The sequence below is a fragment of the Taurulus bubalis genome (genome assembly GCF_910589615.1).
Source record: "Taurulus bubalis genome assembly, chromosome: 18".
Lineage (NCBI taxonomy): Eukaryota > Metazoa > Chordata > Actinopteri > Perciformes > Cottidae > Taurulus > Taurulus bubalis.
Genome location: NC_136606.1, coordinates 17,645,500 through 17,669,171, shown reverse-complemented (window position 1 = coordinate 17,669,171; position 23,672 = coordinate 17,645,500). Strand labels below are relative to the sequence as shown.

Genomic DNA, 23,672 nt, shown 5'->3' with positions numbered 1-23,672 from the left:
AAGCAATTTGCTATAAGGCACATCCCTCCTATTACAGTGATTGTGGCGCCGACGTTATCGTTCCACTTTGTCAAACCATCTCATTATTTCAGGATCCTATTTGCGTCTCATTTGCATAGCGAGTTCAAAGGAAGCTCCGACTGGCTGATTGGGAAGTGTGATTACGTTTGTAATTATATTGATACCTACAGCAAGTTAATGCGATTGTTAACACTGCGAATTAACACCACGGAAACTCGGACAATTATCTCTGTGATTGCATTATGCGGTTATGGGCCAAGTGTCAACACAAAAGATGGTCTATCGGAGGCTTTTTTTTTTTTGCGATTCAGCACCGACAGCTGCACGTGGAGTCATTTACCGCACTTTGATTTGATATTGATACATTCTGCCCTCCATGTGCACTTCAGAACAATACAACACGTTTTGGTGAGGAGAGAAAAAAAAAAGAAGAATCTTTTCAAGGTGGCTGAAAGTAAACAGAGCAAATACATTCTTTGTCATCCGGCGCCGTAACAATGCATATTGAGGAGGCAGGCTTTCAAGCTTCTAAGTGTGTTGACTTCAAAATGAGTGTCTGAAAGTACAGACAGCCTCTGCCTCCCCTGGGTAGATCACACATTGACAAACATATGGAGAAGGAGTCTGCTGGCTTTGTTAGTCCAAAGAGAAACAAAACAGCCCCGTTGGATAACCAGAGATTTCTCCAGCGCAGTGAGGAAGGACTTGAGGTGACACACCAGTTCACACCAAGCCTCTCGCTCCACCCATATCATGCGTTACAGTGTTTACTCCATGTGACAGTCCCTTTCACACTCATGGGAAGAAAAGGAGCTCTGGCGAAAATATCATTACAAGTTTTTCGTCGACATGAAGGTATTCACACATCTATTTATATATAACAGGATCATAATAATCTTGAAGACATGGTCAGTGAGCGGATTGGGGGGGTTGAACTTTAAACGCCCTGAAAACCTCGAGTCTAGACTGTCTAGACTGTGTTTCAGCCAGGAGGAAATACCTTCCCACCGCACTGTTATGAAGAATAAACAAATAGACATTGTATGGTATTTAAAAAGTCACATTTAAAAATGTGAGGTCAGTTCTACTTCTTAGAATATGAAATACATGACAGATAACACATAGAAAAACAAAACCATCTGATTAATAGTGGATACGTTTCTATCATCAGTCTAATTAAAATGAAAATGTTCTGCTTAAAAGCACTACAGCTCGACTGTCCCCTTATTTAATGAAATATCCGCGGGCTGGTTGCATTAAAAGCTGCAGTGTCCCCTCCTCTCATATGTAGTGTCTGGTAAGAGGAGAGGAGAGGGGCTGGTAATTGGGGCTGTACAGTAATAATGTGCTTAGTGTGGGCAGCACTTTCCTCAATGTTAACATGCTGGGCCATTAATTGGCTAATGGAGTATATATGGTGCGGCGCGGGGGTGGCCTCTCCGGAGACAGGAGGAAGGAGGGGAGTTCACAGCGGAGCAGCAGATGCAGGTTGTTCAAGAAGAACTCCCTGAGCAAGTGTGGATGTATGCTTTGGAGCTAATGAGCACATTACACTGCAGCAAAAGGGCTCTCCAAAGTCCAGCCCGGTTCTCTGCAAAATACATTAATATACGACTAATTTGCTTGATATTTTTCTGAACTTCTGCATAAAAGTCTCAGGGAGGCGGTTGGGTTCAATGGTGGGTCAGAGGACTTTTTTTTTTCAATGTCGATATTGTCGGTAAAAGAAGTGAAATATGTCGACACTGACTGTTTTGCTAATGCCGTACTTTCACTATGAATGTCTCTTTGTTGAGTTGATAAAACAAGACTAAGAGTGTACTCTGTGAGGCTGCATTATACTTCACATTGCTTTGAGCTAAATGTTAATCTCCCACTGCCACTGTGTTTACATTTAGTGGGTGTAATGTTTACCGTGGTCAGCATCTTATTTTAGCACGCTTACATTTACTAATTGGCACAAGTAGAAGTACAGCTGAGGCAGATGGGAGTGTCAGTATTTGTGAAGGTATTTGGTCATAAACCAAGAACAAATTTACAGTTTAACCAGATGAAGGCGTTTCAGGAAAAAAATGATCAATGTTCAACAATTCATCCCACAAGTTGCCAACACCAAGGTGGCACGAGATGAAAAGTAAATACACCAGCAAAGGTATTTGGATTTCTCCTCTGCAAACCATGATTTAAGCAAAATGCCACCTTGTAGTTCATATATTTCAAGAAAGAAAATTCTTACCCAAACCTAAAGATGGCGCTAGATGAAACGTCATGGGACCACCAGAATTAGTAGGGTTCATCCTCTGGGAAGCATGAATCCATCCAATACCTCAAAGGATAACATGTCATTCCAAACAAAACAAGTTTTATCATTTTCAAATTAGATGCATATTGATTTGTAGATGATTAAATCCCTGGTAGTTTCATCCTCGACACGTCAGTAGGAGACATTAAGCATAAAATATGCACTTGTAAATGTAATGAGACCGACTGCCAACTGGCCAAGGGTTGGAAACTTAACTCTGAGCAGCCAGAACAAGTGGGATTTGGCCTCTCACTGCAGACTGACAGGCTTGGAGAGGGGATATGTGTTCTAGTTTCTTGTTCAAACACGAACAAAAGAGCCATGACTTCTCCAATGAAAAATGGGAGCAATGTGATGAATTGAAAGGAAAGCTTGATTTGAAAGTTGATGAGTGCATAAAAGCAACAAAGCTACGACTCAAGATGGACCAGATGTGCGTGACGCTAATGGCAGCATTACCCGCATGTGATCTCATTTAGAATTTTTGCCTGTTAATATCCTTTTATTGAAATGCAGCTATTAGCTTTATCCATGTCAGACTCCCGAGGCCTGGAAGTGAAGTCTCTCTCGTTTAGCCTCGTGTCGCCAGTCTAGCCAAGGCCATTAGCTCATCCCAAATGTCAATATTGCCGTTTTTATGAATCTGATTAGTTCATAAAACGCCAGAGGGTTTGGATATCCCAGCGGACTTCCGTGAACCTGTCGTAACATCATTGTCTGGTCCTTCCTGGCAGAGATCTGACATCACTTTAGCCAGACGGCAGGTGAAAGGACTTCTGGGAATTAGCGTTTGTCTCCCTAGGAGGCTCGTTTTCTATTTCCTGTTTGAAGTGAGACGCACAACTGCGCTGCGAGTCGATCCTTTCCGTAATGAACCTGGTCCCCACCAATGCCAAAAACACACCAAACCTGCTCAGAGGCGTTATAGATGACTGCATATCAAGCAACATTGCATCAGGCCTCCATCAAAATCTCATTCCGCAGATAATGCTGAGAAAATGGGATTTTTGGACAGCTAAAAATAAACAAGGCAGTCTATGGGTGGGATGTGGGAATTGGGTTAATTCGGCATTGAAGAATGGTGATTGTTTGAAATGTGATTACTGTTATTAAAATACACAGACATGTGAGAGTGAGAGAGTTGGGCTGGGGGGGAGGGCACCCCAGCTCTGTGCCAAACCTGTCAATCATCTGTTAGTAGCAGCAGTGCGGGGGCGGGTCAGAGGTCAGATATGACCTGAGGTAATAGGGAAGTCTTGCACCAGCGGGTGGTAGTAGGCTTGTGTGTGGATGTGTGTGTTACCCTACAGTGGGGGTACTACATCTGGAAGCAGTGAGCAGTCTGGCGGCTGCTGCCAGGGTCACCGCAGTGGGAGGTCAGCTCCTCCTCCCTCTCTGCCTGTCCTCAGCCCTTCTCCTTTCTGCTCCCCGCTGTCCACCGCCCCGCTCGCCTCGCTCCCACGCAGAAAACCATGACTGAACCTTGTTAGCTGCGGACAGATGGCCGTTCACATGGAACCATTCTCCGAGACAGGAAAAGACCCTGTGAAAGGCTCTGTTGTGTGGAAGTGGTCCCGGGGAGAGGAACGGCAATGGAGGAAGAGGAGGTCCGACTGTCTCCCTCCCACCTCCTCTTGTTAGAGGACCTGAGGGATAAAGATCAGTGCCCTCGCCGTGGCCCTCTAATGGCTCATGGAAAGCCAGCATATTTGAATAATACTGCTCTCACTACAGTGGAAGACATTATTCTTCGACCTCATTCCCTGTTACTTCGGAGAAGAAAGCCGCTTTAGAGGTTTGAAGAGGAGAGAGCTCTTCCTCAGGTCTAGACTGATCGATATCTAAACTTTAAAGTTGGAACGCTGATTGAGCCGAATATTACAGCCGGTCTTTTTACTTTCTGTTTCCCACATCTCGTTATCCTGGGTTGTCTCCTTACTGTACATTTCTTACACACTCAACACCTCGAGTATCATCAAGTATCTCCTTTTTGTCTCCACTAGGTGCAGTTGGTCTGCATTAAGAAACATGTCTAATTCGTAGCATTTTCCCAGGCAAATGTAATAAAAACCTTTTCAGTCGTATTAAAACAACATGAAAACTGGATGTGTTTCCATGAGCGGAGCTGGAACAAATATTGTATACAGGCTTTCTGAGCATCAAAATAAACAAAACAACAAAACGTAGAAATAATCTCTTAAGAACCGATTAATATTGGGCAATTTGATATGGTTCTTCTGCACTAGCTTAAGTTGGCCAAATGCATAGTTTCCCACAAAGGCGCAGAAAAGGAATTGGCAATATTTTACAGTAATTTCACACCATCAAAAAACACTTTTAACTGCGTTAAAATTACACCATTTGTCAGGCTGATCGTCTTAGTCATTTTTTTAAACGTACATCCGTCACAATTTGAGGGTGTAAAAATCATTTTCTTAAAGATGTATTTATGTATTGGCATTTCCGAACATAACGTTAAGTTTGCCAGATGATTCACGAATAGAAAAAAACGCTTAAATTAAACTTTCTCCCTTCAATGTGTTTATCGCAGAATACAGGCCAAGATGCGGGAGCTTCGGGAGAAGCAGGCGAAGGAGAGGGAATACGCTGAGATCCAAGATGTTGTCGGCGGGCCCTTCAGCTCAGATGAGGAGCCCACCTACGCCGGCATCGGGTCGCTGGACTCGTCGGTGGACAGCAGCAGCATGGAGCCCGACAACCACCACTACCATCTCCCCCAGAGACCCCCGAGTCCTCACCCTCCTCCAGGCCAACAGGGCAACGGCCCGCCCCTGGAGGCCCTGTACGCCCAGGTCAACAAGCCACGCAACGGACGCCCTGCAGCTCCAGACAGGTAGGGGGCGGCCCAAAAAACAGTCTATACCGTAAAATGCAGGTTATAAGGTGCACCCTTTTATAAGCCGCATCTACTAAATAAATCAAAAAAGTTGTATTTAATCAGAAATAAGCCGTGGCGGTTTATAAGCCGCTGTTGCTGCTGCTACTGCTACTGCCCGCTGCCCGAGTCGGGCGTGGAGCCGGGGCTGGTCCCGCTACCTTTGGTGGTTGTCGGGGAGCTAGCGGGGAGCTAGCTGCTGCAGCTCCGCGAGCACTAGCTGCAGCTGGGCTGCACTGTTTGAGAAAAGTAAACAACAGTGTTGTCAGCGCTAGCTCCCCGCTTGCTAGCTAGCGCTTGCTAGCTACCCTGCCTCTAGGACCCCTGCTTCAGACCAGTTTTCCATCGCGCCTCCTCGGGATGACTCTGCAACTGCTGCTAACTTTAGAATTGGAGAAATCCACAAATTAGCCGCACCGATATTTAAGCCGCACGGCTTATAACCCGAATTGTACGGTATACACGCAGCCGCTGCAAGGCCGTTGACTCAACATGCATGTACACATCCAGCAACACTCTTTGTGACTCTTTACTTTCCTCCTTCATTCAAAGGACACTAACTAGCTTTGTGCCTCGCGCTTGAGCTTTGCAACAATCCAGTTAATTTACACCTCATCCATAATGTATAAGCAGCGGTGTGATTGTATTTGCTCACTTTTACTTGTCATGCGTGACAAACGCTGCACAGAAAAACAATGAATTTCACACAGAGGTTTTTTTTTATCGCCGTCTCGTCCCGCGAGGCATCGCCCCGTGCAAGCAGGCAGAGTCCACAGGCAAGGTAAAATCTGAACAACAAGAGCCTATCAGTCATTCTCCGGTGCTAGAATTTAATATCAGGCAGTTCCTTTTTTTTTCATTATCCTTGGATCACAGGTAATCCTCCCCGGCTGAGAGTCACGCTGCATGTGTCTTCAGCTTGTTTGTCGCTGGGGGTTGCGTCGCACATAACCTCCGTGTCAACACATATTTGATGTGTCGACAACGCCACGCGGAGCCTTAGTTTCATATTGGTGTGTCGATAGCCTATTGCCAAAAGGCCTGTGTGGAGTTCCTACATATGTTATTATTATTGTGTTTAAGCTCCAGTAAATAAACTACAGCTAAACAAAGCCTCAACAAATGCATAGGGAACCAGGGAACATGCATAGTGTCATTTGAATTAGAATGATAAGTGGATGGATACAACAAATCCTAATTCACCTTTAGCATGCTACACTTCCTTTTATAAACAAGCCTTATTTTTCCATGCGGCTTGCGCCTCCGCTGCTTTGGAGGAGCTCCGAGGGTCACAGGTTTCCTGTAGGTCACATCCAGTGGTGACAAGTCAGGAGATTTCTATTCCCATGGTCTCTCCCAGAACCTTTCGGGGTGTTATTAATGGATCGGATAATACCCACCTCCCGTGATCGACAGCTGTCACTTGGGGGCTTGTGACCTTTCGCTGCTGGGCCCAGGTGGGGTGGGGTGGAGTGCATGTGTTACCAAGCTGTGCGTGTGACCGAGACAGAGCGCCTCTGTGTGTGTGTGTGTGTGTGTGTGTGTGTGTGTGTGTGTGTGCTTTTTTAAAGAGGATTTACAGAGGTAGAACCTGCACCCTGTAACTCACCCATAGCAGTCAGAGTAGATATGACAAGGTTATCTGGCCCGTCTGATAGCCAGCTAAACCCGCGTGCCAGTACATCCGGGGCTCAGTGAAGGCCACTGATCCATACGTCTACAGCGAAGGTTACCTCCACGTGTTTCCTGCGGATAGCCTTGTTGTGTCAGAACAACTATGTACCGTCAACTATCCCACTTCCCCAAGCAGAATCCAATGCTAAGCCTGAGGACCTGGTGTTCAATGAGTCTGTGGAATCCGATCCCAAGATGTTGCTCATTGATGGATATGATGCTATTGATTCTCAATAATCTCTGCGGTATAAAAGCCTGAACATAAGACAACCCTCTTGTTTCTCTTTCGCTGCCAGAGGGAATATTATTAGCAATCAGCTTCGTGGCTCTCAGAGAAATAAAGAGAAAAAAGGAGTTGTGCAAAGGGCCTCCTGCATGAGGGGTCTGATTGTTAACAGATGCTTTATTACTTAGGTATGACTTCAAACATTATTTTCAAATACTTTCGGTTGCTTGGGTTTATTCAGATTTAGCCAAATTTCCTCTGAACATTTGGACGGTATTTCTTTTCTTTTTTTAAATCTTCTAAACTGTTACAACGGTGATTTATTCTTAGGTTAAAAAACAAAATACATAATACCCTGCATTAGGTCGTCTCTGAAATTCATCGCTTTCAAACAACAAACAACATGAAAACAACCTCTTATCTTCTCCTTCCTGCTCCCGTGTTTTAGCGGCTTCCTGGAGATTGTATTCTCACCTTCACAGGTTTATTTCAGCACAAAAAAAGCTGAGTGTTGCATGTTAATTATATACACAAGCTTATGTTTGGTTTGGGGTCTGAGCTTGAAGTATTGATAGCGCACTATGGAGTTGTATTCGCAGGGACCGGATTAGCCGTCGCGAGTGTTGTGATTTGATTTGAAATATGCGCCTCATGTTCAACACTGCATTTCTGTTTTGCACCTCTCCCTGCTTTGCATATCTTGTGTATGCCAGCCCGGCCGCACGCCTGTAATATTTGTCTTGCTGCCTTTGAGATATAATAATATGCACTGGTTCTTATTTAGCTCAGAGGCTTTCTATTTAGAAATTAGGAGCTTGAAACGCATTCAGATTCAAGACTCCTGTCACTCGCCTATCATAACAAACATAAACAGTCATTTGCATTTCTGAATTAAACTTATTGGAACTTTCATTGTAAAGTAGAAAGCACCGACAAAACTGAATTTGCAATTATTTCTGCCCGATCCATGTATGAAGGCAGCAAAATTGGATTTTGAACTTTTGTTTTGCCATTTAGAGATCCAGTGCGATTTACAACGTCTTCGCTTTTCTAATCCGGCTCCTGCTGCTTAACTTTTGGAGCTGCAGGACTTCCTGTTTGAAGGTCAGGTGGGGGGAAGGAAGTCGATGAGGTTTGTGCAGGGAAGGCTTTTCATTCCCGGCTGTCAGCCGGTCTTCAGAATGAAAGAGAAGAATGAGTTGCGTTTAACCCCGACCTGGATACTGTTACCGCCTTCTGAGGTGGGCCCTGGAGAAACACGCTCCGATCAAAGGGGCAGATTAAGGATCACATTTTAAAGGGATATTTGAGTTATTTGCTAGCAGAGTCATATCCCACGGTCAGACGACCGACAGCGAGCCGGCAACTTGTAACACTCATGAAGGAACTTCTATACGACATGCAAAAACCGATCAATTAGTTTAAAACCACACCGCTTAGTGCCTCTAACCCGGTTTCTTGTGATTGACAACCCTGTGCTGTCTGCAGAGGCCACAGTGTGGAGCGATGCACCATTTTCACCAAACAAAATAATATAAATATGAAGATATTCAAGCATTTCATACCATTTTGTGATTTTTTTGGTTTTAGATAGACATAAAATGCAGCTAGCTGCCACTATGTCCTCCAGCATAGCAAATACTATTATATGGGGATTTTACCTTGGTGGAAGCCATCTCCTGATATTCAGATGACCTCTAGATGCGGTCTTTTCAACTCTTACCTTGTGAAATTGGTTCCAGGGACCACGTAAATGGAAGCAAATTGAGTTGAAATTAGCTGACAGCCTTCCGTTTATTTTTTGTTCTTCTTGTTCCGCACCAAATGCGGAACAGGGGCAGTGCGTTGGAGGACGACTACACTCAAACTAATCAGTATCTTCCATCTGAAAGCCACCCAGTCAAACATGTGCATAGCTGGAAAGACATCAAACAATGCTGCTGTACCCAGGAGTTCTCATCGCTTTGTTTACTGTACATCCCTCTGTGCCGTCATTACAACACAGCTTTTTAGTCAAATAGAAGACGGTTCCTTTAGACCCAGTCAGCTAATTAGAGACACTAAGGAGCCCTTCGGTTGATGTGTGTAGGCTCTCCTTCTTTAGAGGTGGTCCACATGATTGCGATCGCCAGTTACTGTACATTATAGTTTTGTATCTTGAACTCTTTTTGTTTTATACTTCATGTGTTTACACACATGTGCACTCTCTTTATGCCATTATAAAGTCGTTCGCCCATGACTCGCCAAAGCTTTCAAAGCTGCACTCTTGTTTACCCACCGCAGTTAATAAGAAGAGGCTGCAGCTGGATAAACAGACCAGGTAATACGCCTCTCTCTGATAGACCGTTGGTAATGGAGCCCTAATGGGAAGGTCACTGGGACTGTAAAAGCGGGAATGAGTCAGACCTGAGCTCATAAACCCTTTGGAGATACAAGGACCCCTGGTTGCCGGGGGCGTCCAAAGATCCTGCCCGTTCGGCCATATCGTGTTTTACTGTTCCTTTACGGGATCACGGTACAACAAGAGCTCGTTTGACAATTTACTACCAACCTCCACGTTATTAGAGCTGGCAGCACCAGCGGTGTTTTGACAATGCTGTCAGACTCCATAAAACTGGAGGGCACCAATAGAAATAAAGCATCCATTCATGATCAGTTGTGTTAAAGCCTCACGTAAAGCAAAAGTCAATATCGTTTTTCACCCTAAAACCTGTATGAATCCTGCTCTTATTCCGAGTTTACATGAAAATAGTGTTTTCTTTTTCAGTTGTTTGGTTTCACCTTATTAAATAAGTTAGACCCTGCAAAATAGAATGACCTCATTTCTCGACAGGCAGCCGACAAGTCAACCCCTCCATCTGCCGAGGGACCGGGGGGGTTTTGGGTGACTGGCGTTGGATGCTGCGTTTCAGAACGACAACCTGACAGGTGCCAGGCTCGATGGGATTTGTGGGAAGCGAGCGTGAAACAAAGCATCACCTTTGAAAAGCGCAATTTGATTGACTGCTGCTCCCATTACCCAGTCGGGTTTCTAAAGCTCCTTAGAGCATGGGCGAGGAAGAGTCAGAGAGACACCGAGAGGAAGAGGTGGGGTGTGGGAGCAAGGGGGGGGGGGAAGAGATATGAAGCTCAGTGGTGCAAAGCCCTTGAAGTCCTCTGCGAACTCAGCAGCTCCAGAGAGGCTGGCAGGCAGCGATGAGAGAGAAAGAACCCAAAGAGTCCTCACCTGCAGAAACACTCACCCTGGTGTTCCCCCACTAATATTCAGTCAGAATCTCCACTTTGCATGGTCTTGAAATTGGATTATGAGGTAGCTGATGCATTTTCCGCAGCTGATAAAAGGTCAGGCTTTTCATCTCAGGAGTGAGTTTGCGAGGCGCCCCCACCCTCGCTCCCACCACCTCGCCACTCTGGAGCGCCAAGACGTCGACTCGGAAGGTTGTACATGTTAATCTGGTGTGAGACTCGTCCACAGACTGATGGAGCTTTCATCCTCACTATGGTTCGGATCGTCATCCCTTAGAACAAGTCATTTTGTCTGGTTTCTTCTGGACCCCGTCAGGTTTTGAGACCGTCACCGTGCCGTTCCAACGGGGATACCTAATCATTCGGTTCCATCTGTGCCGCCTCCTTTGAAAAGACCATCGGATGACGCGATTAGTTGGTAATGCAGAAGGGGAGTGCGTTCTTACAACCCTCGATCAGACTCTTTTTGTTTTTTTAAATCGTTGGCTGTCCCTTATTCGGCCTCTGTAATTAACTCCACAATCAACAATCACTCTCTGTGAATTGTATAGTTTGTATTTTCATTTAGATGCAATCAAAGTGAGATTAACAACAATTTCTGACTGCAACATCTGTAGCTTTGATTAAATCCCACCTCTCAATAATTCATTGGTAAACAAATGAATCTTTTACGAACCCTGCATCTGCGTGAAGACTTTAATAACAGCTCGTAAGTCTCTAATAGCGTTTTTCTTGTAGTTCTCCAGGGAGTAAAATTGATATGTCTAGCATCAAGGAGCAGTTCGCTTTAATGCGACACGTACATTAGTGGTAACTAATTACTTTTTACTCACTCATTGGTATCTCTGTTATTCCAGAGTGTTTCGTCTGGCGTATCCAGTCCCTCCCCCTCCTGTGGGCTGCCAAGCTAAACACAACTTCCAGACGACGCAGACGGTGTTGCGTTTTGTTCCCAGGGCCATGGCAGCATGTTTCGGCGCTGCCTTTTGTTTGTCTCCGACATCCACCGGCGTTTTTCCATTACTCCCTCCGAGTGTCCTTGCGTGGGTGTGAAATTAGTGTCACAGTGAATGCGTGGCACAGAGCTTTCTCCCGCTCCTAATTGAGAATAGGAAGAAAAAAAAAGGACAACGAGGCGGTGGGAAGAGTTCATCTGGGATGTTCGCCCCTGCCGGTGTAATGAATGAGGCCGGGTGAATCCTCAGGGTTTAGCCTGCTGGACGTCCTCTGCACCTGCTAAACCAGTGTAGGCGACGCTTCAGGCCCCATGTAAACCCTGCGGATAGGTTGCGAAATGAGGACGCAGGTCTCACACCGACTTTTGCCCTTTCCTCCCAGCTTGCTTTGCTCTGTGGCGACAGTGCAAGAGGCCTACTGCACCAAATGCACATCAGCCTTATCGCAGGGGTTCTACACTGATAGCAACGTGTATCTCCCAGGCAAAGCAAGTTATTTTTCTGGTCTGCTTTCATTTTTTATGAATTTCGGAGAGGGCCCTGTGGGATGGATGTGATGAGCTGGAGCACACAGACGGCAATTTATCCTCCGTTTGTACCATTACGTTCATTTAAGAAAGCAAACAGCCTGAAAGCAGATGGAGAGAGGGGGAGATATAGACCCACCTCGCCTTCAACCCTACATCAAGTGGATCATGCTGATTGAAGTTGCATGTACAGTATGTATTCTATCAACATCCCTCAAATGGGAAGCCTGGAAGGCATGCATACAGTACTTAATGAATTTAAAGATGAAGGGAAAGGGGAGCATGCCATTTAGAGCAGGCATGCCCCAGCAGACAAAATGGGGATCGGAGAAGGGGGGGTATATGGCCGAGGGGTGCCGAAGCATCGTGCGCTGATCGGCGCCGGAGGGCATCTGGTCCCCGGCAATCAGCAGCTGCAAATAGACAGTTAATCCCCCCTCAAGTCTCCTGTAGGCTGCCGATGCTGACACCGCAACTGGCTGAGGAGTTATCAAAATACACAAATTAACAAGCACATTTTTCCTACACAATTTAGAGAGAACGCAATGATTTTGTTTGGAAAACGTCGCAGCGACTAATGGGGAGAAAACATGTTGTTAGCAAATGTGTGACGTGCTTTTCTCTGAATTCGGGCACTGAGAAACCTCTTGTGATTGAATAACACACCCCGTGGTGCTCCTGTTACGTGAATATGTGGCTCCTTTGTGAGAAACTCTGCTTTTCACATGATATGTAACCCACTTTCATAAACTAATCACGGATTCTCTCCGCTAGCAAGGCGTCACTGTGTTGAACTCTGCCGGCCGCCGCTCTCACACGGCGGCGCCAGGAATAGATCAGGTGTGGAAAGCGATTTAGAGGCAGGTGACTTGCACTATGTACCGTGGCGGCAAGCAGATGACTCTCACGCCTCCTCGCGTTGCTTTCATCTTCAGTTACGCCGAGGGTAAATACACACATGCATAAGAAAGTGACCTCAGAGCAGCAGGCAGGGACAGTAACTGCTGTATTCTTGCCTTCTGTGCTCTGCTGTTTGCCAGCCAGCGAAGTGATCGGGAACTTCATAGTGAAAGAGAGTGTTTAGGGCCTCCTTTCTCTATGGACATACAACTTGTAGAGCAAAAACTGAAATGCAACTGTAGAGCAATAGAAGGCACCATAGTACTGCATATTTAGGGAAAATGGTGAGTACAAAAGAAAGGATAATATCACTTTGTTATTGAATCAAGTCAATATTAGGCCAATGATGGAGGTTGCTTCCTGACTCTTCATTTTAACAGGAGAAACAGGTTGTAGGTGGAAGAATCCAAGCTCCCAGACAGTGGCATCGAACTTGAAAACCTGCACGAAAATACTGAAATTGAAAAAAATATAGAAAATATAGCCATCAACAATTATAGTCATGTAACTTTTGTTCATTGTAACAGATGACTCGACCCAACCACACCATATTACAAATATATCCAATAAACTGCAAGCCTCTCTCACTCAATTGCATCTTCTCGTTTCATCTCCTCGCCTGCATCAGGCTCTCTGCCCTCAGATGCTACAGGGTACTGTGGTTCAGTTTGTTTTAGATGATGTCATCTGTTTACAATGCAAGATATCAAGGATTGGTAGTTTATTGATGTATAATCTTCCTGACTTGCACTTTCACGTACATTAGAAATTGGACAAAGCACATTAATGGTATTTTGCTGGTATGGTGGAATTTAAAATATGAGCACAGAAAAAAACAAAACAGCGATTGGCATCTGTGTAATTTAAACAGTGGTTCAGATATCATCTTTAACCACCAGTATGTTACAATACAATTATTCTTAAAAAAACTTCAACCATAACCTCTTATGGTCGTCCCTTCATTGTAATGACAGAACCCACAGATTCTTGCTCTTAGAAATAGTCAAAATCCATAACATTATTAATGGACGAGGCCACTAAATAGTATAGGCAGAAGAGATTCAGGCCTAAAAGTTTAGTGCTAACCAGTGGCTCCTGCATCAATTACCAGACCGTGTCCTCAACACTACTTTCTAAGTGGTCGCCGGGGTACGGCTGTATCAAGAAGTTAGTCCATTCTAATCGAAAAGCCAGCCGGTGTGTACAAGGCACATAATTAAATTTACCTTGCCCACATCTGAGCCGGCGAGCATGTGCACTCAACACCGAACGGCATTAGTTCTCTCTATTTTAAGAGCAGTATCCATATTCCTTTGTCAGAACACGCCATTGTCGATCCAATCCCCGTGCCTTGAACAAGCTCCCAGCGGCAAATCGGATCTCGGTGAGAGCCTTTGTAATTACAGGGAGCTGAATGGGTGAATACGTCCCAAATCCGCAAGACCATCCAGCGGCACATTCCATCTGTCTTAAGCCCCGCTTCCAACATTCGCCATCAACTCACGAGGAGGTGTTGGAATAGTTCAGAACCACCTTTTTTCTGCTCTTTATACGGGAATTATTTGAAGTCTTTTAAAAGTTTTGGACACAAATTTGTCTTTACCGTGTCGTGAAAAATGAAGGCCTTTCATATAAATTCTGGAGAACTAATAGTTCTGGTATAATGGGATTCTGTTCTAATTTAACATGTTGATAACATTTCTGTGTGGATGAATAATCATTGGCGATTGTAGACATGCATATTAATTATAGACAGCTACAGTATACTATGAAGAAGCGGTGTCACATCAAATGAAAGTTCATGAAATGCAGGGAGAACAAATTTAATTCTGAAAACTATGTGACAAACCATCACCTAAAATACAAACAATGTTCATGTTTGTACATTATACAACGGGACATTTTTAGTTTGGGTTTCATGTTTCACCTCTGGCTTCATATTGTTGGACAGCCAGAGAACTTGCATGTCAGCAGAGGGAATAACCTGCAGCCAGGCGGTGAACATGGGGCTCATTCCTTGACTATTACCCCGTCATCTCACACAGGTAGGATATAATTAAACCAGAATATACCAAGGGAAGCCCGGGGGCTTCTCCCTGCGTTTCTTCCCCCAGTACAGGCTGTGCCGGGTCCAGGGCTCGGCTGTAGGTCCCCTCCAGCAAAATGGGACAAGTGCTCGGTTAGGTCCCCTGAGCCGGACCTGTTTGAGCTCACTGTTGGACCTAATAAAAGTCCATGGGGGCCTCTAGACATCTCTAATGCCATCAGCATGCCTGTAAAAATGCTCTTAGCCCCTCGCAGCAGCGTAATGGCAGCACATGGCCTCGTTGGTCCGCTGTAATGGGCTCCATGATGTCATCACGGTTCATCACGGAGCCAACGGTCTTAGAGCCGGGCCGTTTTTCGAAGAAAAGCCATCATATTGGAGCCATCATATATCGCTGTGATTGGTGGGGTTTGTTTGTGCCAGAAGAAATTACTGGGGAAGTTAATAACCAAAGGCTTTTAACCTAGTCAGCCTTATTGAATTGGTCCACTGATTGGACCGAACGCTGTGGAGGTCTCTAGCAATAAGCTCAGCTTTTCCTCTCCCTTGCCCGCTCCGATTTTTTCCAGCCTGGAGTTACACACCGAAGATCCAGCTTTACATTAATTAAACCGTGTGTTGAGTATGGTTTCGAACATATCCTGTTGAGGAGCAATGTTTAACTTCCAGATATCAGATGCCAATACTTATTTCATCTGCTCATACCTGGGAGAGTGTAACATATCCGTGTTATTGTTGGTTATTACCACTTGAAAACACTCATCGATCCAGCGTCCCTTAGCTGCTCAGCCTCTACCGCTGATGGTCTGTAAGCGCCCCGGTGAGAGATGCCATCCCAGAAACACTTGTCTTCTCGGCCGTGATTAAACATAAAGAATAATCCCCATCCTGCAGTTATATGGTCGTCATTAAAGGCTCACTGCCGGGCCGACCTGCAGTCGCTTCCACCCGGGGTAATGGCCATGTTTTAGTGATAGTCGGGGACGTCAATTAACATCCACATTGCTTTTATGACCTCTGTCGGAAGTTGTGGTTTATCCATTGCATAAAGCCTGTGATTTCAAAGCGGTTTATGGCGGGAGTATTGTGTTTGTGTTGCGCCGTGCGCGTACGGGAGCAGACGTCTGTTCCCGCTCTCGCATCTGTCATTTATTAATAATGTATGACAAACGGACTGAGAGATGATTGTGCAGGATGACTTTAATAGAGCGCCTGATAGTGGGGCTTAAGAGTCCTGACTGGAAACAGAGCGGTTCTCGGACAATGAAGCTGACCGTGGCAGGAAAAAAAAAAAAACGAGTACGGTTACATCCGTACAATTAGTTCCTGGTGTACTGAGGTAATGCCCGTTCAAATGCGGGCCTCATGTGTAATTATGGTATTTAGGTTGCACCCCTCCACAGGGAGGTCAGAGGTCAGGGACAGCTGTAAAACAACACCTCGAGACCAAGTAAGTGCTCACTGGGGTTCAGACATGGTCAGTTTGAAGTCATTTTCAAGTCTTTATTTGAAGAGTTATAGTGGAGCAGTCGTTGGCAATGAAATGCTGGTTCTCCCTCCAACTACGTTACTACAAAGCGTATGGGAAAAAAACATGCGTCATCTTCCCCACAATGATTTAAAGGGAGAAAACGCTGGTTTTGTACGTTTTTTTTCTTCCATACAATTTATCTTATGGTTAACATTCCTGCTGTCTGAGCGCTTTATCTCAAACATATCTTGTTTTATGTAAATCCCTGTTGGTGCCAGTGAGATTATAAAACAATTCACACGATGGAAATTGACTCGTTCATTTCATCACTGTGACTTTTCTGGTGTCAAAGCTTTGCTATTGTCATAAATAAGTTGTATTAAAAAGTCTCCTTGTTTAATTTAAAGAAGATCCCAAACCAGAAAGTTAAAATTGAGCTTCCACACGGTACCCTCTCATCAACCCGAGGCTCGACCTATATGTTCTGCAGCTCATATGACCTTAATATGAATACCAGACCCTATTGTCCTTGATCTCGAAAGAATCCGCAACTCCTTGGCTTTAAAAAAAATAAAAGTATATTTATTATCTATTTTCTGCATAAATATGATCAAAAGTCAAGAGTCTGATCAAAAAATGACTAATCGATCGCTTCCCGAGTTTTTTGAATTGTGTTTTTGGTGCCTTCCCATCATGCCACAGAGTACTACTGCACCTCTTTAGAAAGATTAAGACCTAAATCATCCAAATCTGCAATAATAATCACAATAACTTGTTCAAGCCTTTCCAGTCCAAAAGTCACGTTTTTCAGTTCAGAAATAGAAAAATTAGCAACTTTGTTTTTTAAAACTCACTTCCTCATTTTCTAAAAATCTGTAAAAAAAAAAGCTCCGGGAGGATAGAGGCACTCCACTGATCCGCTGTCTGTAGTAGTATAACTGCTACTGCCACTAATACTACACGAGTACTGCAGGCGGTACGCACATCTTTGTGGTGCCATCTGTTGCTCTGAAGCGCTCTGTAGTCTGACTAAAATAGCCCTAATGACGGCAGGGTTATTGTCTGGAGGCTTGTGAGTGGGTGGAGTTACAAATATGTGAGCTTTTAAGAAACAAGGGAGGTTAAAATGAAATATGCATAGTTGTGCAGGGGAATTAGAGGATCCACTGTTTTCACAACGCACTACAAGTCAGTGTATCCCTGCTTCTGACAAGCTCATATATGCAATGACTTTAAAATCAGTGCGTCTCAATTATTAATCTCTTATTGATCCGTTTAGTAGATAAGAAAAGAAGCGCCTGTTTGACGATCTATAATACGGCCAACGGTTTGTGTTGTCACGCGATTCTAAATCTTCCCCTGTTGGGACGAGACGAGCCGTCTGCTGGAGGATCATGTATAAACTCTTGTTATGGCTGTTGTCTCACGATGCGTCTTCATAATCACAGTAAATCTCAGCAGACATCTGTTTCACAGCAGAGCCTGAGTCATGGATACCGCGAGGCGCTACATTGTTAAAGCGTATATCACTGCGGAGGGATTCTCTCCGTCTGGTGAGATCATAAACTGCGAGATGGAGAGGTTAGAGATTTCGTCATGGGCCGCGGTGCTTTCATCTTTATCACGACAGGTCGATATTCATGTTAGTCTGTAACAAATTCCACTTCTTATTATGTGTGCCACCATCTCTCTCTATAAAAACCCGTCTGTTCTTCACTGCAAAACGAACAAAACTTGATTTCATTGCTGTTATCAGTAATTCCTCGGAATGTTCTCTCCATAATTTTTCGCCTCTTACGAAATTCTTTGCACTTTCCGACGGACCGAGAGCATCGTAAATTGATAGCACCAGCTACAACTCTGGGGCAAAAAGTGATTTATAAAAGTGATTTAAGACGAGTGGGATGCATTTGTCTCTTGGAAGTAACATGTCTTACTGCACAAAGATATTGGGAGTGCGACCAGAATATAGAAAAGACAGCTCCAGTGAAGAAGAGATGGTAAATTCATATGTATTTTGCGTTAAATTATGATGTGGAGAAGAGCCTACAGTTGTTCACTTCTCGTATTCTGCTTCATTAATGCCCCCTTCTCCACATCTAGTCACCTTCTTTTTCTCCCTTTTTCCTGTTGCGTCTCCCTCGTCTTTCCTCCCCATGCCAGGGAAACTGAACGAGCCTCGGCTACCGGAGCCATAATAAGCATGTTCACTAAAGCCCGATTCATCGGAACAAAGAGCGGCAGAGAGAGCGAGGGAGAAGGATGGATGGCAAGGGGGAGAGAGGGAGAATAAGAGAGAGGGAGGGAGATGCTGGAGTGTACCCTTGAATGGCTTTGTACTGTAAACCCCTGCAGCCTCCTCCTCCTCTGGCTGTATTTTTCCTAATAGCCTCTTGGGCTATTTCTGGGTCCCTTTTTAAATGGGAGATGGGTGGGAGTGAATGCAGCGGAGGGTTGGTAGTGTGTGTGTGTGTGTGTGTGTGTGTGTGTGTGTGTGTGTGTGTGTGTGTGGTGTTAGGGAGGGGGTATTTGGCCCTGCAAAGGCAGTGTGTGAGAGTAGGGTCTCTCTGTTGCCAGTGGAGACAAGGAAAGAGACGCATACACACACACACACACACACACACACACACACACACACACACACACACACACACACACACACACACACACACACACACACAAACCCTGAATGTGGAACCTCCAAAGCTGATTAGTCAAACTTGTGATTTTCCAATTTCAAACCCGCGACACAAATCCCGCACTTAATATTCATGCAGAAAGTCGTCTGGGCCCCCGCGCTGTCCCACGCTGCCGTAGGGCCGCGGGTTGGGTAGTGGGTGAGGGGTCGGGGGCGGGGGGGGGCGTCGCGGGTGAGGAGGGAGTGGGGGGGGGTCGGGTTGGTTGCCTTTTAATCAGCTTAGTTAAAAGGATGGAGATGAGGAAAAAGAGGAGGGTGACAGGGAAAGTGAAAAGAGAAAGTGGTGTTTTGGGTTGGTCTCATTGGTGTCTCTCAGCAGCACACACACACACACACACACACACACACACACACACACGCACACACACACACACACACACACACACACACACACACACAGGGGGGAACTTCTTATCTGTGCGGTGCAGAGTTACCCAGTAATCACACACCCACCTCTCATGTCTCATTCGATCTGCTGGCCCGGAGGTGGCCAAAACAAACAGACAAACAAAATGTCTGTTTTTTTTCTAATGAAATAGTTCACGGCACGTCTTTCACCGTCTGCGTCTGCGCTTGTGGCCCCGCTCACGCTCTCGTCAGACAGCACACACATCATAAACAGGATTAGGGCCGCGTCTGACAGACGTCGTCTCTGTTTTAGCGAGAGTGACTTCAGCGGTGCCAGTGTGTGTGTGACTCCTCCGTCTGTGTCTTTTAACCTTGTAATCGGGATGGCGTGCCGAGTCATCGCCACTTTGCCCCCACGCAGGCGGGTTTGCATGCCACAGGTACTCTTACTGGGAACCAAACAGCCCATGAATGAGCCATGCAAACATGACTGAAGCATCTGATGCCAAATAGCTAAACAGTGATGAGTTCAGGGGTCTGTCTGAACTATTGTAATGCTGGCTACATGTATTTACATTATTCTTGCTCCATGTTAGGTTGAGCAGTGTGCTCTTTTGGCTTGCTGGTAGTGGGCGGGGCTTATTAATTACCACCGCATCGTGTCATCTCAATGTAAGGGCCACCTTTGGAGGGCACTTCATCACATTTTCTCCACTTGAAGGCACCATAGTGACCTTCATTTTGTTTTCTCTACTGGATGGGCACCCTAGATGTTATGTTTTCTCCATTGTAAAGCACCCTAGGTGGCTCTTTGTCACGTTTTCTCCATTTTAAAGCACCCTAGATGGTTCCTTGTCATGTTTTCTCCATTTTAAAGCACCCTAGATGGTTCCTTGTCATGTTTTCTCCATTTTAAAGCACCCTAGATGGTTCCTTGTCATGTTTTCTCCATTTTAAAGCACCCTAGATGGCCATTCATCATGTTTTCTTTACTGGAAGGGCACCCTAGATGGCACTGCATCATGTTTCCTCCATTTAAAAGCACCCTATAGGGCACATTATCATGTTTTCTCCACTGGAAGGGCGTTTTTTCATATTGTATCTGAACACTTTACCTTATTTAACTTTTCATAAGCACCCACTGAAGCGGGAGCGAGGGAGAATGATGAGCAGACACCACAGGGAAGACACAGCTGGAGAGATATAAACACAGAGAGAGTCGATGAATGAGCTCTTTTTTTTATCGGAAAAAAAGCGAAATTGCAAAAGAAGAAAGAGGCAGGGAACCAAACAGAGGTGGACAAAAAGACACAGATTAACCCAGAAGGAGAGAACACAGGGAGGCGAGCGGACCTCCACCTCCCAGAGAGCCAGAGTGATTGCAGCGAGGAGCGCCTCGGCCCTCCCGCACCTCCCCGCCGAGGCCACCGCCGTAGACTCCCATCCCATCATTCATCCGGACATAGCGGAGCGGTGCAAGATGTTTCCAGTCCCCAACACACTCCATAACTCAGCCCCTCTTCTCCAGAGAGACGCTCCTTAAACACCACCTCCCCTCCGCCTCGCTCTCATCACTCCCATCAGTCCGTCCTTAAAACAACCATCGGAGACGTGGGAAGCGGCGGCCGGCAGCATAACTCTCCACGTATCTCCCAGCCTCATCCCTGCAGAAAGAATGTGGCAGACATGCGGACGAAGCTGTTCCTCTGGGAGACTTCAGGAAAAATGGCAGCAATAGAGTCTACAGGGGCTATGATTCACCAGGCGGGCTCCACGATGCTGTGACACGGTTATTAGCCATATAAACTAGAGCTGTCACCGTGTCATTATTGCTCACATCCGTGTGAGAGCATCCTTTTTTATTTGCTTATTTCTTTTTAACCTGCTCCGGGGCCCCACTGCTGATTATTCTCTGTTTGTTTCACAGCAGTGCGATTGATGCCTCTGGCCAAATGTGTTTGCTTTCCTTTTGTGGCGGTTTGGCTTTTTTCCCCCCCCCACTATCTGTGTGAGAGTAGACACACACACACACACTGACACATTGTACAGGACGTAGATGTTAATTAGGTGGCCGTGTGCCTGCGGTGTGTTGACAGCAAGCACACACAGCGGAGGAGCCCTTCATGTGTCCACTCCGTTTCCTCCGGGTTCACAACTGCTCACACAGCGTCGCATCATTTATTGATGAAGACGCAGTTAATTATCTCACACATCTGTGTTTATAAGTCTAGACTGCCTGTCAACGTGATTGAGGAGCTCAGGTTAATGAAAGGGACGGGTGCACGACAACATTTCAAAAAGTAGCCACAATGTTGTTGTTTTTGATCTCATTAACACTTTGCTGATAACTTAGACTTCACTTGGCTTGCATGTGATTCTTAATATCAAACAATACAAAAAAGCATCACAGAATTAGTTATGTGATGTGAGGAGGCAGAGTTTTTACACAAAATAGTCCTCCATCATCCAACCAGCATCACATTGGGCTTGAAGCATCACATCTTAACCAATATTAGGAACTAAAAATGAGGATCTCTCGGCCTGAACACTTTTTTTCTAATCCCATTAGACTTCCACAAGTCTAATGTACCCTTTACATTTTGGTGGCTGATGATGTCTTTTGTTTGAAATGTTTTGCAGATAACAAGGAGATGTGTCATCAGGTTAATACATGGCGCACACATAATATTGAGCCACCCATCTCAAATTTTAATTGCCAGCATTTTTAATTGGCTCCGCAGAATCATAGACCAACGGCTTCTTTTCTGACCTTTGAAACAGTTTGTGCTGCAAAAAATGAGGAATTTCACCCACAAATGGCAACAGTTCCTCCAATCGCCTTGTTGATGCCTTGAAACTTGGAATTAAGAAAATGACATTGCAAAATGACAGAGGACATAACATTTGCATGTGCTGGGTGTGTCGCCTGCTGTGCTGAGCCAGTGAACGTAACAAAAGGGCGTCATTTAGTTGAGCAAAGAGGTGGAATTTGTACTGTCTGAATTATTACTCTCCATGTTTAGGATGCCAGAGTGTGATTTATTCAACAGGATTATTTTGAACCCCGTATCTTGCCTATAGCTGCCATCTTTAAAGAACCCAGCCATGTTTTTACTGAAATATTGTGTATCCATTCGTGTCGTGACGGTATCTAAATGCACCACATCAGGAACAAGTCTCCCCTCCAGGTATGGGAATCTATTTCATGAGCTGAGTAGCAGTGAGGTCAGGGTCTCTGTGGCTGGAGAGATAAATAGAGTGTTAGTCAGTGTTTACACCTGGGTCAGAGTGATATATGTCTCCCCAGGTTAAGAGAGACCCGGAGATCTCATTCTACCTACTCATCTGCAGTCAAACAGCAGCCCATCATTCCAGAGATATGACCGGGAGTTATGGGCTGTGGGTTTGATGTATGCTGAACAGAGAGGAGACGGGACACGAGAGGAGATTTATGAACAGGCACATGTGATGTCACAATGTCTGCTTATCGATTTTTGTCATATTCAATTTTTAAGTTTAAAATGCTTCTATCAACCGAAGCTCATGTTTATTGGATACATTGTAGCTCTTTGAGAATATACCGAATGTCGACAATGTGTCACACACCTGACAGCCCAAGTTGATGTTGCATTATCACAACCAGAGGACCAAAGCAATATGATGGACAAAAGCAGGACGTGTCGTGCAGTCCACACATAAATTAAGCCCGTCTCATGTTCTTCAGTTCAAACATTTTGAAAAACGAATCCTCTCTCAAAAGTTAAATAAAAAGAGAAAAATCAGTACTCCCACCATGGCTGCATGGAGATGTTAGCATCGGACAGAAACATCTCCCATTAAACAGTTACACGTGTTAAATACTTCTCTGATGTCAGTGTTAAACATCATTAAATGATCGCAAGCATCGGATAGACATCAGTAAATATGATAATCTACCAAATAGATCTCACCGTACATTAACATTGCATGCGATATAAATACACCATCATTTCAGTTGCACTTAAATTGAGTGGTTTATTTAATAATAAGGTACCATTTAATAAAGCTTGATTCCAGTAATTATGACGAACAGTTAAACAGCTGTGTTGATTATTATTCAGTGGTTTTCGGGATTACTATCAATAATGAACACTTATTAACTTGAGGTAAGGTGGAAAACATCTCACCAAATAGAATAAAGAGGCAAAATGAAACCAAACAGAGTGCACTGTAAATGGAAACATGGTCTTTATTTTGCAAAAGTACAAATATTTTGAATTTGTGGCAAAGCTCTGTGGAATTTTGGCTCCAAAATATTACTGAAGCGTGAGTGAGAGTTTAGGTAGAAGTGCATTACAAATTGAGATACAGCAACAGGAGC

General features: G+C 44.9%; 1 protein-coding gene across 1 annotated transcript in view; it reads left to right on the top strand.

The window, feature by feature from the left end:
• The window catches only part of LOC306750590 (partitioning defective 3 homolog), a gene marked incomplete at both ends in the record, with an annotated part of 310,757 nt that overhangs the window by 235,588 nt on the left and 51,497 nt on the right, over positions 1 to 23,672 (top strand). The window contains one exon of the mRNA XM_079234040.1: positions 4,875 to 5,177. Within this exon, the coding sequence (XP_079090166.1) occupies positions 4,875 to 5,177 (303 nt within the window). The remainder of the gene's footprint in view (positions 1 to 4,874; positions 5,178 to 23,672) is intronic.